Source organism: Myxine glutinosa, chromosome 6 (assembly GCF_964187855.1).
Source record: "Myxine glutinosa chromosome 6, kmMyxGlut1.1, whole genome shotgun sequence".
Lineage (NCBI taxonomy): Eukaryota > Metazoa > Chordata > Myxini > Myxiniformes > Myxinidae > Myxine > Myxine glutinosa.
The window spans coordinates 91,095,346-91,119,391 of record NC_136266.1 but is presented as its reverse complement, the minus strand read 5'-3'; the positions used below and the strand labels follow the sequence as shown (position 1 = coordinate 91,119,391).

Here is a 24,046-nt window from a genome sequence, read left to right as displayed (position 1 = left end):
ACACTGGATTAAGTGGTCTCCGAATTGAACATTAGCCATGGTTCAGTACACCATATCATTTGCAACGTGCTGGGGTTCCGCAAAGTGTCTGCAAGGTAGGTGCCTTGACAACTCACACCCGAACTGAAAGAACGGCGAGTGGACACATGTGAAGAACTTCTGCAATGTTACGAAACACAAGGTGACGCTTTCTTACAGCACGTAGTGACTGGGGATGAAAGATGGGTCCAGTACTTTCAAGCAGAAACGGAGGGCAAGCAAAGAGTGGCACCATTCAACTTCACCGAAGCCCAAAAAATTCCCCACACAGCTGTCCACTGGAAAAGTGATGCTGACGCTCTTCTGCGATAGCCAAGGCCCACTTGTAAAGCATCACATGCCCAGAGGGACCACAGCCACCAGTGCATCATACTGCGACCTCAAAAATAATCTCAAACTAGCAATCGGATCAAAACGTCGTGGACTACTCGCTACTGGTGTTTTGCTGCAGCATGGCATGGCTTGGCCCCATACTGCCTGCGCTATAGCTGCAACAATCGATGACTTGCATTTTGAGTGTCTTTCTCATCCACCCTTCTCGCCAGACCTAGCCCCTTTGGATTACCACATCTTGGTGGAACCACTTTCCGATCCGACGAAGAGGTCCAAGAGGCGGTGCACAAATGGCTATACAAGCTGCCAAAATATTTTTTTCCTGTAGGAATCCAGGCCTTAGTAAAGTGCTGGAAAAAATGCATTGAGCGCAATGGAGATTATGTTGAAAAATAACCGTTGTTACACACGTACATGCAATAAACCAGTTGTGAAAAATATTTTAAGGTTACTTCTTGACTGCACCTCGTACAATTCATCCATGCTCTCTAATTATCATCAGTAGTCATCATGTACATATCACGTTTGTCCCATATGTCTGCAATGTTAACACTTGCAAGTTTATGTAATGTGCAATTATGGTCCAAAAGGGATTGGAAAAATGGGCTTCACTGCACATGTGTACAATTCTTTCATCTAATCAAATTGTTGCTTATAATGTGTACACACATCGCGCTTGTCCAATGCTTGTCCCGAAGACTACATCACATCCAACATGTCTGCAATTGGTTGGTACATGGTGCATACTGACTTTATTAATTTTTTTAACAAATTCGATTTCACACACATGTACATGATCTTATGTGTTTTCGTTTTCAAGATACACAGAAAACTTTATGTATTGATGGGTTTTAATCTATATATGAAGGGTGCCCCTTTATATGAACTTTTCTAGAGCATTACTTGCTTCCTCCTAAGAACACAAGGGTAGTCCAGCATGATGCACACAATATATTTTTTGGAATGTCCCTTCTTTTCTATTCTTTGTCACATGGCACATACCATATATAAAGGGGCCTTTTCTATGCCCCTGGCATTTTTCCCAAGAATAACTTTTGGAGATTGCATTTCTTGTTCCTTTTGTCTTTTTTTATTTTTAATACTTTCTTCATAAACTTGCTGTCTTATGTCTTTCTGCCTTTCTCCTGCTCCTTCCGCGCCTATTTCTTCCGGCACTCACGTGTGACTCTTCGGAGATGGGGGAGGAAGGGGAAGTGGTACAGTTCTTTCCCCCCACCTTTTTCTTTCTCTTTCCACCTTTCCATGTTGCACTTGATTGTTAAATTTGCCACTTGATTATACCCAGTCACTGACTGGTTGTGATACATTTCTGTTGCAGCTTGGTGGTGATATTGGCGGCACGTCTGCGGTGAGCATAATTTAACTTTATACATTTAAAGGCCCATTTTGTTTGAATGTTGATTGAGCATGTTGTGCTTCTTTATTTCTGTGTGATGGTGTTTAATAGTCCCCTACCATTTTCATCGGAGAGGACTATAGTTTAGTTCTCCGTCCATCTGTCCATCCCACCTGTGGTTTTTCCAGACTTTCTCCCATACCCTTTAACATATTCAACTGAAACTTGGTACATGGTTTTATTGTAAGTTACAGAAACTGCAACTTATTCTGTAGTTTTGCATACCTGAAGCAATTTGTCCTACTGTATATGGCTCACAATTGCTGAGTGCTTGGAACAAGAACATTCATTGGGGGCCAGTAGGGGATGTGCATTGCAAAGCAATTTTCCCTCAAGTTTCTTTTTATTTAACTGATGTCAGTTGCAACTTCCTCTGCAAAAAATAATGATAAAATGAATTTTAAATGTGGAGAGATCAAGGAGACGTTCCCTTGGATTTGACATTTTGTAAATGGTCACAATATATTGGGTACAAAATGTACTTTGTACTTCGCTCACAATACATCTTTGTTTTCTTGAAGACAAGGATCTTGTTTTGCGTCGTGCTGTCAAAAATGATTTATCACACCATTTATGGAAAAAGCGTTTTGTTTGTTGGTTTGTTTTTCCGTGTTTGGGAAATGTCGTTAAGTGAATGTTTTTCAACACTGAAGGAATGGCTGATTTCCTCGACTTGTTCCAGATGAGTGGGGGGCTCGGTGGTCCAGCAGTGATGCCATCGTCACTTGGTCCACCTGCAAGTGGTGGTCTTGGTGATCTTTTTGAGCTTGCTGGGGGAATTGGAATGCCGACTGGAACATATGTTCCACCATTGAGTGTAAGTTTGGCCACATCACATGTGCATAGCTCTCTGTTACAATCATTCAGTTGTCTCTGCCATTTTCAAGTTAATCATTCTAAGGAGATAAGGGGTGGTGTGTAATGACATGTCTGGCGTGGATGCTTTTGCTGAAGTACTTTAAAGGATCAGTCTCTCTGTACATATCCTGAAAAGCTTGGTATTACAAATGTGACAGGCCAACACTTCTTGTTGTGCTGTGCGTCTTCCAGGTATGGCTTCCAGCGGTGAAAGCGAAGGGCTTGGACATTCAGGGCACATTTGCACGACGGCAGAGCCAGATCTGCTTGGAACTAATGCTGTCTAACAAGGCCCTACAGGCCATGGCTGACTTTGCCATCCAGTTCAACAAGAACAGGTAGGTCAGCTGTCTATTTTACAACTTTGCCTTGCTTGCTGGTCTTTGACCTGACTTTGAAGTGATAATAATTATAGTTCCTTGTTTTACTTCAACCTCATCTCACTCTCCTTCCTTTCCCCTTTCCCTGCCATATTTCATGAAGCTTTGGGCTAGTCCCAGCTTCTCCTTTGCAGGTGCACGCACCCTTGATGCCTAACCAATCTATCGAGTTTTCTGTACCGCTCAATACCATCGGGCCTGTCATGAAGATGGATCCACTTAATAACCTGCAGGTAAACATCTTTTCTTTTTTCATTGAGATTTTCTCTTGACTTTCTTGAAAAAATATGTAACTTATAATGGTTCTCTGCATATCTCCGTCTTTCAGGTAGCCATCAAGAACAACATTGATGTTTTCTACTTCAGCTGCTTGGTGCCTATAAACATCCTATTTGTTGAGGATGGCAAGATGGGTAAGAATATTTGAGCTTTGTTTCTGTACTCGTATGTGTTTTCTCATTTTTGAGCCTCAAACTATGAAATGTGATTGTGACTCATGCCCGTGTATTGGCAAGCCGATCGTACCATTGATTCTTCCTTCAGACCGACAGGTATTTTTGGCCACATGGAAGGACATTCCCAATGAGAATGAACTTCAGTTCCAGATCAAGGAATGCAGTCTCAATGCAGGTAAAGGCCTCGATAGTGCATTGAACCTCTAGCCAGCCTAAAGGTGGCATTGTGGCAATACTACGTATGTTAGTGAGTGCATGTGCAATACTGATGGGAAATTGCTGCTTGGTAGCTGGCTCTGCTCTTATTTAAATGCCTCTCCACCCTCTTTCTATTTTGTCGAGGGTGGTCTGTTAGTGCAACAAATTGAGATAACTTTTGATTGTCAATGAATGTGTAAATGTAAAGTATGGATTCTTTCTCCAATATAAATGCTGCATCCTTTTTGTTTGTTTATGAATTTGTTTATCCTGATTGTGCAGATATTGCTATGGGGAAAGATTTTAAACGATAGCTAGTTTTGTCTTTGTTTACCCCCTCACCAAATAGACCAAAAATAGCTATCATAATTAATAGGTGATGTCAAGCTTGATGGAGCTTGATGTGTTAGCTCTTACGTGAGCCTCGATTCTGTATCCAAAAAAATAAAATAAGCTATTTGCAATTATTGCTCAGCATCATTAAAAAACAGTAACTGAGATAATTGCTGAGTTTTAGGCCATGTGGCCAATTCAAAAGCCAGATTTTTATACTCTGTTTCTACACACTCAGGGGTGGCAGATTAAGGGCTAATTGTCACATTAAATACCCAGTAAAGACAATTTGGATTTCCATGTACAAGAAAGTACTGAATGCTATAATTGATATTTGACAAAGTATGAAGAGTGCAGTTGAATATTTTAACCTTGGCAATCGAGTCTTGACAGGCATAACAGCCAGCTGATTGAACCACCACTACTACTCGCCTCCCGGAAGGCTGGCTCACTTTCAGATTAACAACTGCTTTTCCTTCAAGTCGAGTTTAGGTTTATTTCCACATTTCAAGCAATTACAGTAAAAAAATTATTTTTGGGGTATTAGCCAGAAGAAAAAGTCTCCTCCAACGAAATAGTATTCTGCAAACTAGTACACAAAAACATTGTTACACAGTTAATTTCATGCATTATCACATGGAGGAACCTTGTTACACAGTTAATTTCATGCATTATCACAGGGAGGAACCTCGTAGAATTTAGGTTCTTCATACAAATGTTAGTTGATTGGAGCCTGGTGTTGGCTTAGCGGTTAGGCTGCAGGCTTGGTATCAGAGGATCCTGAGTTTGAATCCCGGTCGATCGCTGAATGCCAGGGCGGTTGACTCAGCCTGTCATCCTTCCGAAGTCGGCAAATTGAGTACCCGCTTGCTGGGATGAATGATCCCGGTGTGTACCCCGATTTAGAATAGGTACACTGTATTCCTGCGCATCGTAAGAGGTGACTAAGGGTTGGCGTCAGGAAGGGCATCCGGCCATAAAAAAAAAACATTGCCTCAAACAGGGATCCATGATTGTCATGGGGCCCGCAAGGCCAACTCCTGCTCGAGTGGGGAAAATGGCCTTAAAACGATCATTCATTCATTGTACAAATGTTAGTTGATCATTGAAGGTATATATAAAGGAAAAAGACACAGGAAAAGGGGAACGAGATCTGCAAATGTATTGCATTATTCGGCCGAGACTGAGCGAGGCAAGTTCGAGGCCGTTTATTCCTGGTACTTTAAACACCCTGCAACCTGCCCTTCAGAAAACTTTTTGGAACACTGGTTGCATTTTGCATGTGATCATAATTATTTTGCATGTGCCATCATGCACATCATAAGCATTTTGCATGTGCCATCATAAGCATTTTGATCATAAGCATAAACAAAATGATCATAAGCATAATAATAAGCATTTTAATCATAAGCATAAACAAAATTATCATAAGCATTTTGCATGTGCCATCGGAGGCACTCTGATGTTTAAAGTTTTGTGTCGATCACTCAAACGGTTGCGGAGAAAACGAATTTAAAAGCAAATCAAGGTGCAAAAGTGAGGGCCTTGTCCGACATTGCATAATATGGTCAAGGGTAGTTGTGGACGCCTATTACAATTGTGTATTATTTCATCCAAAATAGTTGTCGTATATTATAAATAAGCATGTGAAATATGAGGTGTGAATATCATTTCGATGACTAGTAACGTATTTATTAAACATTATAAACTATGGTGAAATCGTATCTTGCTATAATGGAGCAAACGTGGATGTCAACGAAACTCCAAAATTGACGTGGCAGAAATAGCGCCACTTTTGTTGGTAGCTGGTATTACAAATCATCTTCCTTTATCTTGTGATGTGGAGTATATGTTATGATCAATAAAATATTTCAACTAGAATGGCACTCTGTCGAGAGCATACCTCTGCCTGGTTGGCCATATCACTCAATGGTGAAGAATCGCTTAAAAAATTAAATAATTCTCATATCCGAATCCATATTCAGATCGTCACCAAAATCGAATCGATTCTTCCTCATCAGACACACAACCTGTCCACCAAGTTTCGTCCAAATCCATCCATAACCTTTTGAGATATCCTGCTATGTATAGTTTTTGGCCCATCTCCCAATGGTGAAGAATCACTTTTTTTTTTTTCTTTTTTTTTTGTATACAAGATCGAGGCTCGTGAAAGAGCGAACATTAATCACACAGAAAGACAAACCGACACATAAAACATATAACATCGGGAGCGGTAGACAAGATGGGGAGAGAGGGGGAAGGACACAAACACAACATTTGAGAGCAGGGACCGAGAGACATGGAGACATCGAGAGATCTGAGAGAGGGCGAGGGCTTTGGGGGGGGGGGGGGGGGCATGGGAAGGGGGCGGTGGGAGAGGTATAAAACATATGGACACTGCCAGGACTTCCAGGAAAGAAGTTGGAATTTCAAACAAGGTGGATCTGGGGTGAATTAGCGGGGGTAGAAAAGATCAAGGTTTTGGATGGGGGAAGATAAGAGATGGTGTTGAACAGCTGTTTTAAAGACCTGGAGGGAGGAGTGGGATTGAAGGGAGTGAGGGAGTTTGTTCCAGAGGTGGGAGAAAAGAGGAATGAAAGAGTGAAGGTGAGCAGAGAGCCGAGATTTCGGCAGTTTAACCATCAGAGGGTTGCTGGCAGATCTTGTGCGACCTGTAGGAATATTTGGGGGACAGAGCACAGAGAGAGCTGCGGGTGCAAGGCCGGAGAGGAGTCGGTAGAAGACAGAAAGACCACCTACCTGCCTGCGGTGAGTGAGTGAAAGGCCCTCAGAGATAGCTTCATCGCGGGAGATTCCAATAATTCTGAAAGCTTTGGTTTCAACAGCGTGAAGCCGAGCTAGGTGTGAGGCAGGAGCACCGGCCCATAGGGGAGAACAGTATTCCATTGAGCTGCGGATGAAAGCCTTGTATGTGGTGAGGAGCTCAGGTGTGCCGAGGAAGGACTTCGCACGACGGAGGATGCCCAGTCGGCGACTGGCTTTGGAGGCCAGCTTGGAAATGTGGTTTTCCCAAGAAAGATCATGGCAGATAGTGAGACCCAAAATCTTGAGCGACAGAACTTCTTGGAGAGGATTGTTGAGAAAGTAGATGGGAGGGTTGTCCAGTCGATCTTTTCGGAGAGACATAGTAAGAGTGTGAGATTTGTCAGGATTGAAAGACATGTTCCACTTGTTTGACCAGTCTGTGATTTTGTCCAGGTCTTCAGAGAGTGAGGAGGCAGCAGACTGCCGATCTGAGGGAAGAGGAATGGAGCGGCAGAGAGTGGAGTCATCAGCAAAGAGATAGAGAGGATTTTCGAGAGAGTCAGAGAGATCATTGATGAAGACCAGAAAAAGCACGGGGCCCAGAACACTGCCTTGGGGAACTCCAGCCTGAACAGGAAGAGGATATGAGAGAAACCCATTCAGGGCCACACGTTGACGACGACTAGAGAGGAAGTCCGCCAGCCATGCGTGGAGATTTCCATGGATACCAAAGGAGGAGAGTTTGGTGAGCAGAGCGGGGTGCCAGACCGTGTCGAAGGCACGTGATATGTCGAGGGAGACAGCTCTAATTTCCTGTTTGGCATTGAGGACCTCCATCCATTGTTGAGACAGCAGAAGCAGCATGTCCAGAGTAGAGTGACCTGGTCTGAAACCAAATTGATGATCAGAGATCAAGCCATTGGAGAAGAGAAAAGATTTCATATCCGAAGCAATGATGGATTCCATGACTTTGCTGATAATTGGGAGAAGGCTGATTGGTCTGTAGTTGCTAGGATCTGTTTTTGCACCTTTTTTGTGCAAAGCGGTGATGTTGGCTGATTTCCAAGCAGATGGCAGTTGACCTTGAGCAAAAGAGAGGGTGAAGAGAACAGAGAGAGGGTGAGATAGAGCAGCAGAGCAGGATTTTAGGACCCGTGGGCTGATGCCGTCGGGTCCAGTTGCAGAATCAGAGTCGAGGGTTGACAGAAACTTTTCCACCTTGTCAGGAGGAAAGGACACGGAGTCCAGGAGCAGCAGGGTACGACTGGGTATGGTGGGTACAGAGAGGGATGGGTTTGGGACACAAGATTTAGAGGCAAACACAGAGTTGAGGCATTCAGCTTTTTCACGTGCGGAGTCAGCTGTGTAGCCGTTTGAGGTAAGGGAGGGGATGGAGGGGGAACAAACACCAGAAACGGATTTGACCAGACGCCACCAGGATTTGGAAGAGGGAGACAGATAAGAGAGTTCGGTCTTGAGAACGGAGAGATATTGTTTCCTGGCTCTCCTGAGGGTGGACACACACTTGTTTCGGGCTTTGTGAAAGGAAATGAGATTTCCTTCCGTTGGATTTGCTTTCCAGGAGACGAAGGCAAGTTGTTTCTGGGCAACAGCCTCACCACAAGATTCCGTGTACCATGGACGGGAGGAAGGGTATGACAACTGAAGACGAGATGGGATAAATCTGTGCATGAGAGAGAGCAATTTACTTTGGAAGAATTCCCAGGATGAGTTGATGTCAGAGGTGGTAGAGATGGGAGACCAGTCCAGATGATTGATGGCTGCTTGAAGACCGTGCCAGTTGGCCTGAGTGAAATGCCAGACTCGTCGACGCTGAGCAGGCTCCCTGAGGATGGTCAGAGAGATGTCCACTTTAACAAGGACATGATCAGATGATCCGATCGGAGCAGAAGAAGAGCAGCAGACATTTTCAGGGAAGTTAGTCATAACCAACTCCAGAAGAGAAGATGTTCTGTTGACTGAGATCCGGGTCGGGAAATTGACAGATTGTGTCAGTCCCAGTGAGTCGCAGAAGTCCTTTGCTGAGGAGCCATGGCTGGTGAGAGAGGTACCCACACCCAGCCAACTGGCATGATGACAGTTGAAATCACCACATATGAGGAAGAGAGAGTTGGGATGAGTAGATAGAAGTTGGTCCATATCATCAGACAGCGAGATGTAGATGGAGTCATCACTGTTTGGTGGACGGTACAACACACATATGAACAAGAGGTGGGAGCGAAGGGGAAGCCGTAGCCAGAGGTATTCCTGGGGGTGAGGTGGAGAGAGTGCAGTGCAGGGCGAGTGAGGAAGAGAGTTTTTGATAAAGATAGCAACCCCGCCTCCAGGACGAGGCTCAGGTCTATCATACCGGAGGAGGGAGTAGCCCGGGAGAGATACTATGGAATCAGAGACATCATAAAGGAGGAAAGTTTCTGTTAAGCAGATCACGTCTGGTTTGACAGAAGCAACCTGTATGGAGAGATCAGTTAAGTTTGAACGAAGGCCCCGGATGTTTGAGGTCCATACCGTTAATGAAGAGGAAGGGGGAGCATCAGATACAGAACAGGCGGGAGGAGGGGGAGGGTAAGATGTGGAAGAGGTGGAAGAGGTAGGGAGAGCTGTTGAAGGTGTGTCAGAGATTTCAGAATAGCTCGGAGAAAGGGAAGGATGGGGCGGACAAAAGGTTTGATGGTGATTGGGTGAGCCACAATGAGGTGTTATTTGAGGAGGGGGAAGAGCGAGGCAGAAGGTTGGGGGAGATGGAGGTGAGAGTTTGAAGGGGGAAGAAGCGGGGAGGACGCTTTGAGGAGGGGGAGTGAGAAGGGGGAAATTGAGAAGCAATGAGGGTGGGGAGATTTGAAGGGGAGGGGTGAGGGGGGAGTTTGGGAGGGAAGGGACAAGGGGATGGATTTGAAAGGGATGGGATATGGGGGAGATTTGGAGGGGAGGGGTGAGGCAGGATTCTAGGAGGGGAGGGGCGAGGGGGCGTCTTGGCGGGGAGGGGTGAGGGGGTAGTTTAGGAGGGAGGGGGCAAAGGGGGAGATTTGAAAGGGATGGGTGATGGGGAAGATTTGGAGGGGAGGGGTGATGGGGAAGATTTGGAGGGGAGGGGTTATGGGGAAGATTTGGAGGGGAGGGGTGAGATTGGATTTTTGAAAGTGTACGATTTATGGGAAACGAACATTTATTGCAAAATGAGTTTCTTGTGACCTTCGAGTTAAAAATACGTTTAAGGACGCTGGATGGAGGATGGAGTGCAGGAGAGTTTAGGGAATGTAGAAAAAAGGCACTATAGGAGATGGATATTTTTTTTGGGATGAATTGATTTGGTGAGCAAGTCGAAAGCAGCCTTTTAAAGAAGAAGAAGCAGAAAAAGGTGTTATAAAATATGACGGAATACATAACTTGAGGGGAAAGTGTAAACATTGAAGATTAATGAGTGAAAACTATCTGGGGAAATGGGGGAGAAACACGTGGTCGAAGAACGAACGAACGAATAAGAATGAATAAACGAATGAGAACAGAGAAGGAAATGTTTTTTTTTTTTTTTTTTTTTTTTTTTTTTTGAGTTGAGATTTACACAAGGAAGTAGGCTATGGGTGAAAAGACTGGGAATACAGAGAACGAAAGTTATTGGATCACAAATGACGGACCGCTGAGAGAAAAACAAAGCCTCAAGGTTGTACAGTGCACACTGTACAAGGCCTCAAGACACGACACGAATTAACACGATTTTCAATACAGGTATGAAAGATTTACACCGAAAAATCTTCGTCGGGACACAATATACGTACAACACCATAAATAAATACAGTTTTAACGAAAATACAAATGGGAACAATCACTTAACTTCGATTTCAAATCGTTCGCGACGCGGCAAAGGCCTTGCTCGCGACACGGCAAACAGACGATCAATTTATTACTTAAAAAATTAAATAATTCTCATATCCGAATCCATATTCAGATCTTCACCAAAATCGAATCGATTTGTCCTTGTTAGACACCCAACCGGTCCACCAAGTTTCGTTCAAATCCATCCATAACTTTTTGAGATATCCTGCTATGTATAGTTTTTGGCCCATCTCCCAATGGTTAAGAATCACTTTTAAAAAATTCTAGTAGCCGGATCCGAATCCGGATCTTCACCAAAATCTAATCATTTCTTCCATGTGACATACGCACATCTCTGCAAAATTTCGTCCGAATCCGTCTACCACGTTTTGAGATATTTTGTTCACAAACAAACAAGCAGACAATGGTGAAAACAATCTCCATCCACCTTTGGTGGTGGAGGTAAAAATGCATTTACAAGGCTGTGCTGCAGCAAATTGCCCACTGAGGGTGGGCCAAGAAGGGTACAAGTAATTTGTAATTAAATTTTTATTTTTTTTATTTTTTATTTTTTTTTGCAAAATACGTTTTTGTAAATGGTAGATAAAAATGAGAATGTGAAATTCTTTTTTTTTTTAAACGTACGAGTCAACACAGGTGCCAACTATTGAGTTTAAACTTCACCAGACTTAAAATGGGGCTGGTAGGATTGCCCGATCTAGAGGTGGGCACACTTGCCTAAGCTGTCCTGCTGGGTTTGAATCTCGGCCTGGCTATAAACGATCATCCCGGTGTTTCATCAATTTTGGTGTCGTCCCACGGATGGACATTAAACTGTGCGTCCCATCTGCCGGCATTAGTTGGTGGACGTTAAATACCCCATGGTGTCTTTCGTGAAGAGTAGGTGAGCTATCGTCGGATGCCTGGGCACACCACAAGTACATCCATCAATTTTCAACTAATTTGGTCCAGCACTTTAGGAATGCATACACTTTAAACCACAAATAAATAAACCCACAAGCCAGATTATATACACACCACAGTATATGCTGCAGTATCAGATGTAGATTGTTAATGCGGGTTTCACTAGTTGTAGAATATATATATTTAAATCGTTATTTATTAATATTATTCAACATGCCATCCATAACTTTCCATCTTTTTCATCCCATATAGGCATTATTTTGCCTAGAAAAAAAAATCTCTATGTAAAGTACTAGAGTATTTTCTTTTTTCCAAGATGGTTAATGTCGATTAAATTTATTTATCGTTGAAATGTTTTTTCCGATTGAAATGTTTTCTGAGTTCCATGAAAATATCAAGATTGATTTTCATTCTCTAGATTTTAAACCGTTGGACAGCTCATTCAGCTTTTAAAAGGTTTTTAAAAAAAAGTATCTTTACATTTTCAACAGTCGACTTGTTGGTAAAACGTCTACGAAAAGAACTAGAGTGATTACATAACTGAGTAGGAAAATCTTTGAAGCTATAAAATCACAATCTATATTAGGTTTGCTGTTGGTTTGTGTCTAAGGCTTGTAATGAAGCTTACACACACGCACACGCACACGCACACGCACATGCACACGCACACACACACACGCATATGCACAGACACACACACACACACACACACACACACACACACACGCATATGCACAGACACACACACACACGCATATGCACACACACACACACACACACGCGCATATGCACACACACACACACGCATATGCATACACACACACACACACACGCATATGCACACACACGCACACACGCATATGCACACACACATACTGATGAGACAAACACTTCACGCAGCCACTGAGCTTGGGGGAGGTGCTGTCACCTCCCGGGATACTCTGGGTACCAGCAATGTTACAACAATGGCACCGCTTTTCTCTTCTACACTCAGCACATCTTTTCCTCAGGAGGAATTTCTTCCTCCCCATGGATGCCAACTTATGGGGAATGTCCATGCCCTATGCTTTTAAATGCTGAATGTCAAGCAAGGAAGCAGCACTTACCATTTTAAAAGTCTTTGTATGCCTCAAACCGGTCCAAACCGGAGGGTGTTTTTTTATGAGACATCTCCTCACTGGATGGCCATTGGATCTCTTCGGGAGCTTATCCACCCTTTGCCAGGTGTTGTTTTTGGTCCTGGCAGGGTCACAATCACCCTCCCCACTAACAAAGCCCGTGAGGAGTGTCGTTTTAGTCGCCGACAACCCGACCATGTGGCAGGTAGCATTGGGTTACATGTTACCAGTGGCAGGCCCAAAAGACTAACAACCTGCCCTTTGTTACTTGGCATTATTGGATTCTACTTATTCCATTTCAGCACCACACCACATCACATCATGTAAATGCAGAGGCCTTGCATCAGGGAATATTCAATTTGTAATGCTGTTGTTTCAAATATATGAGACAGGAAAATGATGACACCACCATCCATCCCAAAGGGTACAACTTTTTTTTCTTTTTATACTTATTAAAAGCCGTAAAACATTGCTTCAAAAAGGGGACCGAAAAACAACAACAACCACGGTCCTCGAAAAAGGCCAACCCCCGCTTTGCGGGGAAAAATGGCCTCTAAATGTGGTTACTTTTTTTTTTTTTTACTTGGGCTAAGGCTTATAATAGAACACACACACACACACACACACACACACACACACACACACACACACACACACACACACACACACACACACACACACGATACAAACACTTGACACAGCCACTGAGCTTGGGGGAAGTGCCGTCACTAGCGTCACTTCATTAGATACTCTGGGTACCAGTGACGTCATAACAATGGCGCCGCTTTTCTCACCCTACCCAGCGGGGCATTTCCTCAAGAGAAATTTCCTCCTCCCCATGGATGTAACCGCTGGAGATTGTCCGTGCTCTATCCTTTTCAAGCAAGGAAGCAGCATGAACCATTTTTAAAGTCTTTGGTATGACGTGAACCGGTCCAAACCGGATGGGTGTTTTTTAGGGGACACTATCTCCTTACTTGGATGGTCGTTGGCTCCCTACAGGAGCTCATCCACCCTTTACCAGGTGTTGTTTTTGGTCCTGACAGAGTGTCACAATCACCCTCACCACTCGCAAAGCCCGTGAGGAGTGTCGTTTTAGTCGCCGACAACCCGACCATGTGGCAGGTAGCATTGGGTTACATGTTACCAGTGGCATGCCCAAAAGACTAACAACCTGCCCTTTGTTTCTGAACTTTCAATAACGGCCGATGGCAACTATACGAACCTGAATGGTCGAACGGAACAGTTCTGAGCCGAACCTTCTGCCAAATACTTTCGGAGAAACTGATTGTTTTGGAATGATATTTGAGAAAAAGATGCACTAAACAAAGATATTTTGGATGACGTTAGCTCTCTAGTTGGTTGCATCGCTACTTGCCGCCATTTTTGTCCGAATCTCACTGTTACACCTCCATCAGCGCGTGCTTCAAATGTGATTGTGAGGTGGCATTCAATTTTGCCCAAGTACTGCTAAGTTGGAGGCTTTTGGAAGTGAGAACAAGGCTATATGTGTTCTACAGTGTTTAAATATATTGCCACGTCAGACAGCCTCTGTCAACGGGGACTGTCTGCGCCAGGATCATTTGTCTCAAAAATGGCTGAACGATTTCTAATTACTGCGTTCGCTTTAATTAATTTGCGACTTCACTGTCCCCAAAGTCGCTCAAATCTGTGGGTGGATGGAAGGAGCAGTTCGGAACAGTCCAAGCAAGCCAGAGGGAGAAGGGAATATTCAAACTTGTGGACAAGGATGAGAAAAAAATAAAACCCAACCCACGTGAGGCGCCACAGATCACACATGTACAAACAAAATAATTTGCAGGCGAGGACTTTCCTTTGGTAATGCGTGGAGTGCAGGGCGATGATGTAGCTTGGGAACAGTGTCGCTGGTTTCCGAGAGCCGTACTCCCTGAGCAGCTATGAAACAGAGCCAGCGATGAAGTGAACCCATATGAGGAGAAAACCAAAACCTATGAGCGAACTTCTTCTCCCAAAAGCTCTATTATAAGTAGGTGTGTCTCGATTCAGCCTTCATGGAGCCTCTTCCCTTGCCCATGCTCCACAGGCCTTCTTTACGAGCTTCACTTGGTCTGCCCTCCGTAATCTCTCTAAACACTTCTTCTTTTCACCCCAGTCCTTCTCTCCTCCTTCTCTTGCCCTGTTGGGAGGAATCCCGTTCTGGGCCGTCCTGCCCATGTGGTGGCCTTAATAAATAGGCTTTCCTTGCTTCTTAACCCTACAGCGCATTATGCCACCATGGCTTTCACACATCTGCCTGAGATTGTGGTGGCCTTTTTGAAGGGTGACTGTTTGTGACGGACTTGTGACGGTTACGAATACAATATTACCCTGACTGTCTTGTCTATAAATTACATACGCTTCCTCCTCAGCGTCACGTCACAAAACGACTTGCTCTGTCTGACAGGTCAATGTTGTATAGCAATCTAACCTACTGAAACACATGGACCATGTTGCACTTACCACAATCAAGCTATGGATTCCCACCCTCCCCCTTCCACATAGCAATACACTTGGATTGAAATATAATAAAGGTTTTAAAGGCTGTAAAAATAAAAATAAAAACCCCCCCCAAAAAACCCAACATTTATTTGGAAGCTTACTGCCGTTGATGCATCATCTTTTACACCACATTATTTAGCATGTTAAATTAGTTATTTGTGCCTGCTGTTTGTCCTTTGTCACGTCCCGAAAAACATTGAGTTTCCTGTTTGGAATGCTTTTCAATCTTGTTTGACTACCAGACAGACTGAAGCAATTGCTATTCAATGTTTTGCGCATTTAGGCTGGGGAAAAGACTCATTACAATTTGCTAGATTTATAGCCAAAGTACTGCTGAGAGCTATGTTTTTTTTTTGTTTGTTTTTTTGTTTACTGAATCGAGGCTCGTGAAAGAGCTAACATTTACTTCACAAACAAATCGACCAGACAAACAAAATACGCAAAAAGAGGGAGCGGAAGACAAGATGGGGAGAAAAGGGGAAGCACACAAACACAACATCCGAGAGCAGGGAGATGTGTGGAAGGGAGAGGGCCCGGGGGGAGGAGGCGTGGGAAGGGGGGGGGGGGGAGGGAGAAGTATAAAGCACAAGGACACCAAGGACTTCCAGGACAGAAGTTGGTATTTCAAAAAGTGGAATTGGGGTGAAATTAGCGGGGGTAGAAAAGATCAAGGTTTTGGATGGGGGAAGATAAGAGATGGTGGTGAACAGCTGTTTTAAAGACTTGGAGGGTGGAGTGGGATTGAAGAGAGTGAGGGAGTTTGTTCCAGAGGCGGGAGAAAAGAGGAATGAAGGAGTGAAGGTGAGCAGAGAGTCTTGATTTTGGCAGTTTAACCAAAAGAGGGTTGCAGGCAGATCTTGTGCGACCTGTAGGACTATTTGCGGGACAGAGCCCAGAGAGAGCTGGGGGGGGGGGGGGCAAGGCCAGAGAGGAGTCGGTAGAAGACGGAAAGACCACCAACCTGCCTGCGGTGAGTGAGTGAGAGGCCCTTGGAGTTAGCTTCATCGCGGGAGATTCCAATGATTCTGAATGCTTTGGTTTCAACAGCGCGAAGGCGAGCTAGGTGTGAGGCAGGAGCACCAGCCCAGAGGGGAGAGCAGTATTCCATTGAGCTGTGGATGAAAGCCTTGTATGTGGTGAGGAGCTCAGGTGTGCCAAGGAAGGACTTCACACGACGGAGGATGCCCAGTCGGCGACTGGCTTTGGAGGCCAGATTTGAAATGTGGTTTTCCCAGGAAAGATCATGGCAGATAGTGAGACCCAAAAGCTTGAGTGACAGAACTTCTTGGAGAGGATTATTCAGAAAGTGGATGGGAGGGTTGTCCAGTCGGTCTTTTCGGCGAGACATCGTAAGAGTGTGAGATTTGTCAGGATTGAAAGACATGTTCCACTTGTTTGCCCAGTCTGTGATTTTGTCCAGGTCTGCAGAGAGTGAGGAGGCAGCAGACTGCCGATCTGAGGGATGAAGAATGGAGCGACAGAGAGTAGAGTCATCAGCAAAGAGATACAGAGGATTTTCAAGAGAGTCAGAGAGATCATTGATGAAGACCAGAAAAAGCACAGGGCCCAGAACACTGCCTTGTGGAACTCCAGCCTGAACAGGAAGAGGAGATGAGAGAAATCCATTCAGGGCCACACGTTGACTACGACTAGAGAGGAAGTCCACCAGCCATGCGTGGAGATTTCCATGGATACCAAAAGAGGAGAGTTCGGTGAGCAGAGCGGGGTGCCAGACCGTATCGAAGGCACGTGATATGTCAAGGGAGACTGCTCTAATTTCCTGTTTGGCATTGAGGACCTCCATCCATTGTTGAGAAAGTAGAAGCAGCATGTCCAGAGTAGAGTGTCCAGGTCTGAAACCAAATTGATGATCAGAGATCAAGCCATTGGAGAAGAGGAAAGATTTCATATCTGAAGCAATGATGGATTCCATGACTTTGCTGATAATTGGGAGAAGGCTGATTGGTCTGTAGTTGCTGGGATCTGTTTTTGCACCTTTTTTGTGCAAAGCGGTGATGTTGGCAGATTTCCAAGCAGATGGAAGATGACCTTGAGCAAAAGAGAGGGTGAAGAGAACAGAGAGAGGGAGTGAAAGAGCGGAAGAACAGGATTTTAGGACCCGTGGGCTGATGCCGTCAGGTCCAGTTGCAGAATCCGAGTCAAGGGTTGACAGAAACTTTTTCACCAGTTGACAGAAACTTTCACTTTTCGAGGGTTGACAGGTTATTATTCTGCAGTGTTCAAATATAGAATTCAATTGAAATTGTTCCTTGATCATTGACGGATGTCTGTCAGACAGGCAGATTGAACCAATTGTTTAACACTGTTTTACGCTATTCATGTGGGGTAACAAGTGTGGCTGACTGGTTCATTATGCGGGTTGGTTTTGTTGTCTGGGAATAAAGAAAACCGTTGGTGTTTAAAATTTTTTTAGGAGTGGAGGAATGGTTGATCAGAGTAGTGATGGCAATGTACAAAAGAGCGCGCACAGCTGTAAGGACGAAGGACGGGAACAGTGGTGAGTTTGAGGTGAAGGTGGGAGTGCATCAGGGGTCGGTACTAAGTCCACTACTATTTGTAGCTGTGATGGAGGTGCTGGCTCAGAACGTAAAGGAGGGTTTACCGTGGGAGTTGTTGTATGCAGATGATCTGGTGTTGATTGCTGAAAGTATGGATGGACTGAAGGAAAAGATGAACAAGTGGAAGGAATGTATGGAGACAAAAGGTCTGAAGGTGAATATCGGAAAGACGAAGGTGATGGCAAGTGGTAAAGCATGTGGTGAGGTGGAAATAACTGGGAAGTGGCCCTCTGCTGTGTGCAGGAAGGGTGTCAGAGTGAACTCCATTCAATGTACAATGTGCGCTGAGTGGGTTCATCAAAAATGTAGTGGTCTGAGAGGGTCATTAACCAGTGTGGCAGCTACATTCAAATGTAAGGTGTGCACAGAGGGAGCTGCAGATGGAGGAAATGTTGAGTTGGATCTTGGAGACGGCGTGAAGCTGGAAGGTGTGAAAACATTTTGCTACCTCAGAGACATGCTGAATGGAGAAGGTGGATCAGACTCGGCAACGGTTGCTCGAGTGAGATGTGCATGGAAGAAGTTTCGGGAACTGAGTGGCGTGCTGATGAGGAGGGGAGTGTCGTTGAAGCTGAAGGGAAAGGTGTATGCTGCATGTGTGAGAAGTGTTATGATTTATGGGAGCGAGACTTGGGTAATGAACGTAGAGTAGCAATGAAGGTTGGAAAGGGTGGAAATGCGAATGGTTCGATGGATGTGTGGAGTATCGTTGAGAGAGAGGAAGACAAATGATGAATTGCGAAAAATGATGGGAATAGAGCCTGTGATTGATGCTGTGAAGAGGAACAGGTTGAGATGGTTTGGTCATGTGTTGGGGAAGGATGAAAGTGACTGGTTGAGAAGAGTGATGGAAATGAATGTAGAAGGAAGTAGAGGATGGGGAAGACCGAGAAAGACTTGGCTGAAGATGGTGGAAGAAGAAATGTGGGCAAGGGGGTTAACAAGGAGAGATGCAGAAAATAGGGCAAGATGGAGAAGATTGTCATGGGGACCGCAAGGCTAACCCCCGCTCTAGTAGGGAAAATGGCCTTAAAATGCATGTTGTTGTTGTGTTTAAAAAAAAATTGATGAATGAATTATACTGACAATTTAATAAATTAATATTGTCATCCATGAAGAAACAAATTTATTAACCAAAATAGGATTAAATAATAATTCATGAATGGCTTGCAAACAATCATTTTGAATATATTATCGGGGCTTATAAATACTGGGTCAGAAATTGAACCCAGTAAATTGTTTTTGTTTTCGAGAACTTCAATTTGAATGGACAGTTTACAGAAAAGTATTTATGCAATTCATTATTCAAATAATGTCTGGCAGTATAATGATGTTTGTGCAGCATGCATATATGGTGGCCACTCCCACTTTTTCTAGTCGATTATTCAAAACCAAAACGGAAGTGGGGAGTATCAGAAAACGAAGTTTCTGTTTAGTCATTGAGCAAGCAATTGAAGTGTTGGGTTTAGGGGTAGCGACCCTGTCCTCCGCCAACTCTCTCCACTCTTCAGCCACCCCTCACCTTAATATCCCTCCTCAAACAATGTTCCCATCTCAACCACCTTTTCCTCAAATCTTGCTCCCTCAACCTATCAGCTCTTTGCCAGTTTCTCTACCCTCATCCATGCTATGTGACCAGTCCACTTCAGCTATCTTCTTACCAATCTTCCCGTCAAACGTATTTGCACACCAATCACCCTCGGTGCATCCGTCGTCCTCCTATCAATCCTCCTGACTCAGTTGTTCTCATAGACCTTCAGCGTATGTTGTTGTCTCTCTGTCAGTGCCACTGTTGGTGGACCGTAAACGTAGGCCACCAGAACTTCCCCTTTCAATTCCCTCGATATGTTTGTCTGCCATCAATCCTTCCACCCTCCCGCCCTTCCACCCCAGTCACTGTTCCTCTCAGATACTAAAACCTAATTCCCTGTCTGATCTGCCTCCCCTTTAACCACTTATTAATTTATTTTCTCTGCTGCCCCAACCCACATCAGCAATCTTCTCCATACTTATCTTCAATCTGTTTCCCAAATACCTCCTTCCACTTCCCAAGTACCTCATGCATCTCTGACTTACTCTCTTCTGCTACAACAGCCAGATCGTCCACATATGATATACTCCCCAGAATACCCCTCATGTTTCCCTTCCTGCTACTAGCTCCATTACCATGATAAATGTGAGTGGGCTGAGAGAGCTTCCCTGCCTTAAACCGATCTTCATGCTGATCTCCTCCGACATCCGAGGACCAACCAAAACTCTTCCCTTTGTCACCTTGTACATCCCTTCCAATAACTTAACTTCTACAATACATCCGCACTCCCATCCATCACTGTCGCCATCACTGTCTCTCAGAACAATGTCGTAAGCCTTCACCAGGTCCACAAATCACAATGCCATTTTACCTTGCATCCCCAACTTCTTCTTCACCAGCTTATCCTATCCGATAATATGCTTCACCAGCATCCCAACATCATCCAACAACTTCTTCTTCTTCACAGCGTGAACATCCCATCCATCATCATCCTCCCCTTTCTAAACCTTTGCTCTTTGCTAATTTCCATCTCCACACTTCCTTATTCTCCCATCCAAAATCCTCTCCAGTACCTTCATGACGTTATTTAGGAAGGATATGCTTCTGTACATCCCTGGATCTTTAACATTGCCATTTTCCACATCGCCACAATTGGTCCTGTCCTCCGTTTAGCCCTCTCAAATACATACATTAAACAGCCTCCTCGTCCAACTGACTGATTGTGACTTCCCCCGCTGCAATTAGCAACTTCATACGTACCTCATGAATGTCTGTCTGGTGCTCTTCCCTTCATCCTCTTCAATGCTGTCGTCTTCCATGATCTCCACTAATTCCAATTCCCTCCCTAGATATCATGGAAGCTCCAGCTTCCAGTTGCTTCCTCCTCGGGTGGTTCCACAGCTCCATGAAATATCCTTCCCATACCCTCAATACTCGTACTGTTTCCTGCTACCATCTTTAATCATCCCCCCACCCATTCATGTCTTTGCTATCCTCATCCCTTTTATAGATTCACAAGCCAATTTATAGATCACCATCTTCCCACCATTCTCTAACTTGTTGTACACCTCTGCTTCCATATCATTCCTTGCCTTATCCACAGCTCTCCTTGATGCTTTCCTCTTTTTTGCTCATGCAGGTGCACAAATCCTGCATCTGGTTGCCCCCTTCTATCCTCTTTATATTCTCTTTCCTCTTCCAAACCACCTCCTTTTCGCCATCTACCTTCACCACTTCTTCCGTCCACCATACCTGGTGTATTTTCTCTTCATAGACGATGCACCCTTTCCTGAGGCCCTTTAACACAAAACAGCTGTGTATCCTTTTTTTTTTTTTTTTTTTTTTTTTTTGTGGGATACAAGATCGAGGCTCCTGAAAGAGCTAACATTAATCACACAAAGTCAAACCGACACATAAAACACAAAATAAGGGGAGCGGTAGACAAGATGGGGAGAGAGGGGGAAGGACACAAACACAACATTTGAGAGCAGGGACATCGAGAGAACTATGGGAGGGAGAGGGCTTGGGGGGAGGTGGGAGAGGTATAAAACATATGGACACTGCAAGGACTTCCAGGAAAGGAAGTTGGAATTTTAAAAAAGTGGATCTGGGGTGAATTAGCGGGGGTAGAAAATATCAAGGTTTTGGATGGGGGAAGATAAGAGATGGTGGTGAACAGCTGTTTTAAAGACCTGGAGGGAGGAGTGGGATTGAAGGGAGTGGGGGAGTTTGTTCCAGAGGCGGGAGAAAAGAGGAATGAAAGAGTGAAGGTGAGCAGAGAGCCTAGATTTTGGCAGTTTAACCATAAGAGGGTTGCTGGCAGATCTTGTAGGAATATTTGGGGGACAGAGCACAGAGAGAGCTGGGGGAGCAAGACCGGAGAGGAGTCGGTAGAAGACAAAGACCACCAACCTGCCTGCGGTGTGAGTGAAAGGCCCTCAGAATCAGCTTCATCACAGGAGATACCAATGATTCTGAAAGCTTTGGTTTCAACAGCGTGAAGCCGAGCTAGGTGTGAGGCAGAAGCACCGGCCCAGAGGGGGGAACAGTATTCCATTGAGCTGCGGATAAAAGCCTTTTACGTGGTGAGGAGCTCAGGTGTGCCAAGGAAGGACTTCGCATGACGGAGGATGCCCAGTCGGCGAAGCTTTGGAGGTCGGCTTGGAAATGTGGTTTTCCCAAGAAAGATCATGGCAGATCGCGAGACCCAAAAGCTTGAGCGACAGAACTTCTTGGAGAAGATTGTTGAGAAAGTAGATGGGAGGGTTTTCCAGTCGGTCTTTTCGGAGAGACATAGTAAGAGTGTGAGATTTGTCAGGATTGAAAGACATGTTCCACTTGTTTGACCAGTCTGTGATTTTGTCCAGGTCTGCAGAGAGTGAGGAGGCTGCAGACTGCCGATCTGAGGGATGAGGAATGGAGCGGCAGAGAGTGGAGTCATCAGCAAAGAGAAAGAGGATTTTCCAGAGAGTCGGAGTGATCATTGATGAAGACCAGAAAAAGCACAGGGCCCAGAACACTACCTTGGGGAACTCCAGCCAGAACAGGAAGGGGAGATGAGAGAAATCCATTCAGGGCCACACGTTGACTATGACCAGAGAGGAAGTCTGCAAGCCATGCGTGGAGATTTCCATGGATACCTTAGGAGGAGAGTTTGGTGAGCAGAGCTGGGTGCCAGACCATATCGAAGGCACGTAATATGTCAAGGGAGACAGCTCTGATTTCCTGTTTGGCATTGAGGACCTCCATCCATTGTTGAGACAGCAAAAGCAACATGTCCAGAGTAGAATGACCTGGTCTGAATCCAAATTGATGAATGGAGATCAAGCCATTGGAGAAGAGGAAGGATTTGATATCCGAAGCAATGATGGATTCCATGACATTGCTGATAATTTGGAGCAGGGTGATTGGTCTGTAGTTGCAAGGATCTGTTTTTGCACCTTTTTGTGTAAAGCGGTAATGTTTGCTGATTTCCAAGATGCTGGCAGATGACCTTGAGCAAAAGAGAGGGTGAAAAGAACAGAGAGCGGGTGAGATAGAGCGGCAGAGCAGGATTTTAGGACCCGTGGGCTGATGCCGTCTGGTCCAGTTGCAGAATCAGAGTCGAGGTTTGACAAAAACTTCTCCACCTTGTCAGGAGAGAAGGACACAGAGTCCATGAGCAGCTGGATAAGACTGGGTAAGGTGGGAACAGAGAGATGGGTTTGGGACACAAGGTTTTGAGGCAAACACAGAGTTGAGGCATTCGGCTTTGTCACGTGTGGTGTCAACTGTGTAGCCATTTGAGGTAAGGGAAGGGATGGAGGGGGAACAAACACCAGAAACGGATTTGACCAGACGCCACCAGGATTTGGAGGAAGGAGACAGGTTTGAGAGTTCATTCTTGAGTGTGGAGAGATGGTGCTTACTGGCACTCCTGATGGTAGACACACACTTGTTCCGAACTTGGTGGAAGGAACTGAGATTGCCTTCAGTTGGATTTGCCTTTGAAGAGGCAAAGGCAAGTTGTTTCATGGCAACTGCCTCACCACAAGATTCAGTGTACCATGGACAGGAGGAAGGGTAAGAGAACTGAAGGCGAGATAGGATAAATCTGTGCATGAGAGAGAGCAGTTTACTTTGGAAGAATTCCCAGGAAGAATTGATGTCAGAGGCAGTAGAGATGGGAGGCCAGTCCAGATGATTGATGGCTGCTTGCAGACCGTGCCGGTCAGCCTGAGTGAAATGCCAGACTCGTCGGCGCTGAGGAGGCTCTCTGAGAATGGCCAGAGAGATGTCCACTTTAACAAGCACATGATCAGAAGAACCGATTGGAGCAGAAGAAGAGCAGCAGACATTTGCAGGGAAGTTTGCCATAACCAAGTCTCGAAGAGAAGATACTCCATTGACTGAGATCCGGGTCGGGAAATTGACATATTGTGTCGGTCCCAATGAGTCGCAGAAGTCCTTTGCTGAGGTGCCATGGCTGGTGAGAGAGGAACCCACACCCAGCCAGCTGGCATGATGACAGTTTAAATCACCACATATGGGGAAGAGAGAGTTTGGAAGAGTTGATAGAAGTTGGTCTATGTTGTCAAACAGCGAAATGTAAATGCAGTCATCACTGTTTGGAGGACGGTACAGAAAATATATGAACAAAAGGTGGGAGCGGAGAGGAAGCTGTAGCCAGAGGTACTCCTGGGGGTGGGGTGGAGAGAGGGCAGTGCAAGGAGAGTGAAGAAGAGTTTTTGATAAAGATAGCAACCCCACCACCAGAGCGAG

The 24,046-nt window shown here is 44.9% G+C and overlaps 1 protein-coding gene across 2 annotated transcripts in view; it reads left to right on the top strand.

Annotated features, from left to right (window-relative positions):
- Positions 1–24,046, top strand: part of LOC137430087 (AP-1 complex subunit beta-1-like) — a 97,166-nt gene that overhangs the window by 53,867 nt on the left and 19,253 nt on the right. The window contains exons 15-21 of one of the 2 annotated variants that reach the window (XM_078780144.1): positions 1,569–1,589; positions 1,712–1,741; positions 2,472–2,606; positions 2,840–2,985; positions 3,131–3,260; positions 3,356–3,440; positions 3,571–3,657. In XM_078780144.1, coding sequence (XP_078636270.1) covers positions 1,569–1,589; positions 1,712–1,741; positions 2,472–2,606; positions 2,840–2,985; positions 3,131–3,260; positions 3,356–3,440; positions 3,571–3,657 — 634 coding nt within the window. The remainder of the gene's footprint in view (positions 1–1,568; positions 1,590–1,711; positions 1,742–2,471; positions 2,607–2,839; positions 2,986–3,130; positions 3,261–3,355; positions 3,441–3,570; positions 3,658–24,046) is intronic. The other variant, XM_078780145.1, reaches the window with a different exon arrangement.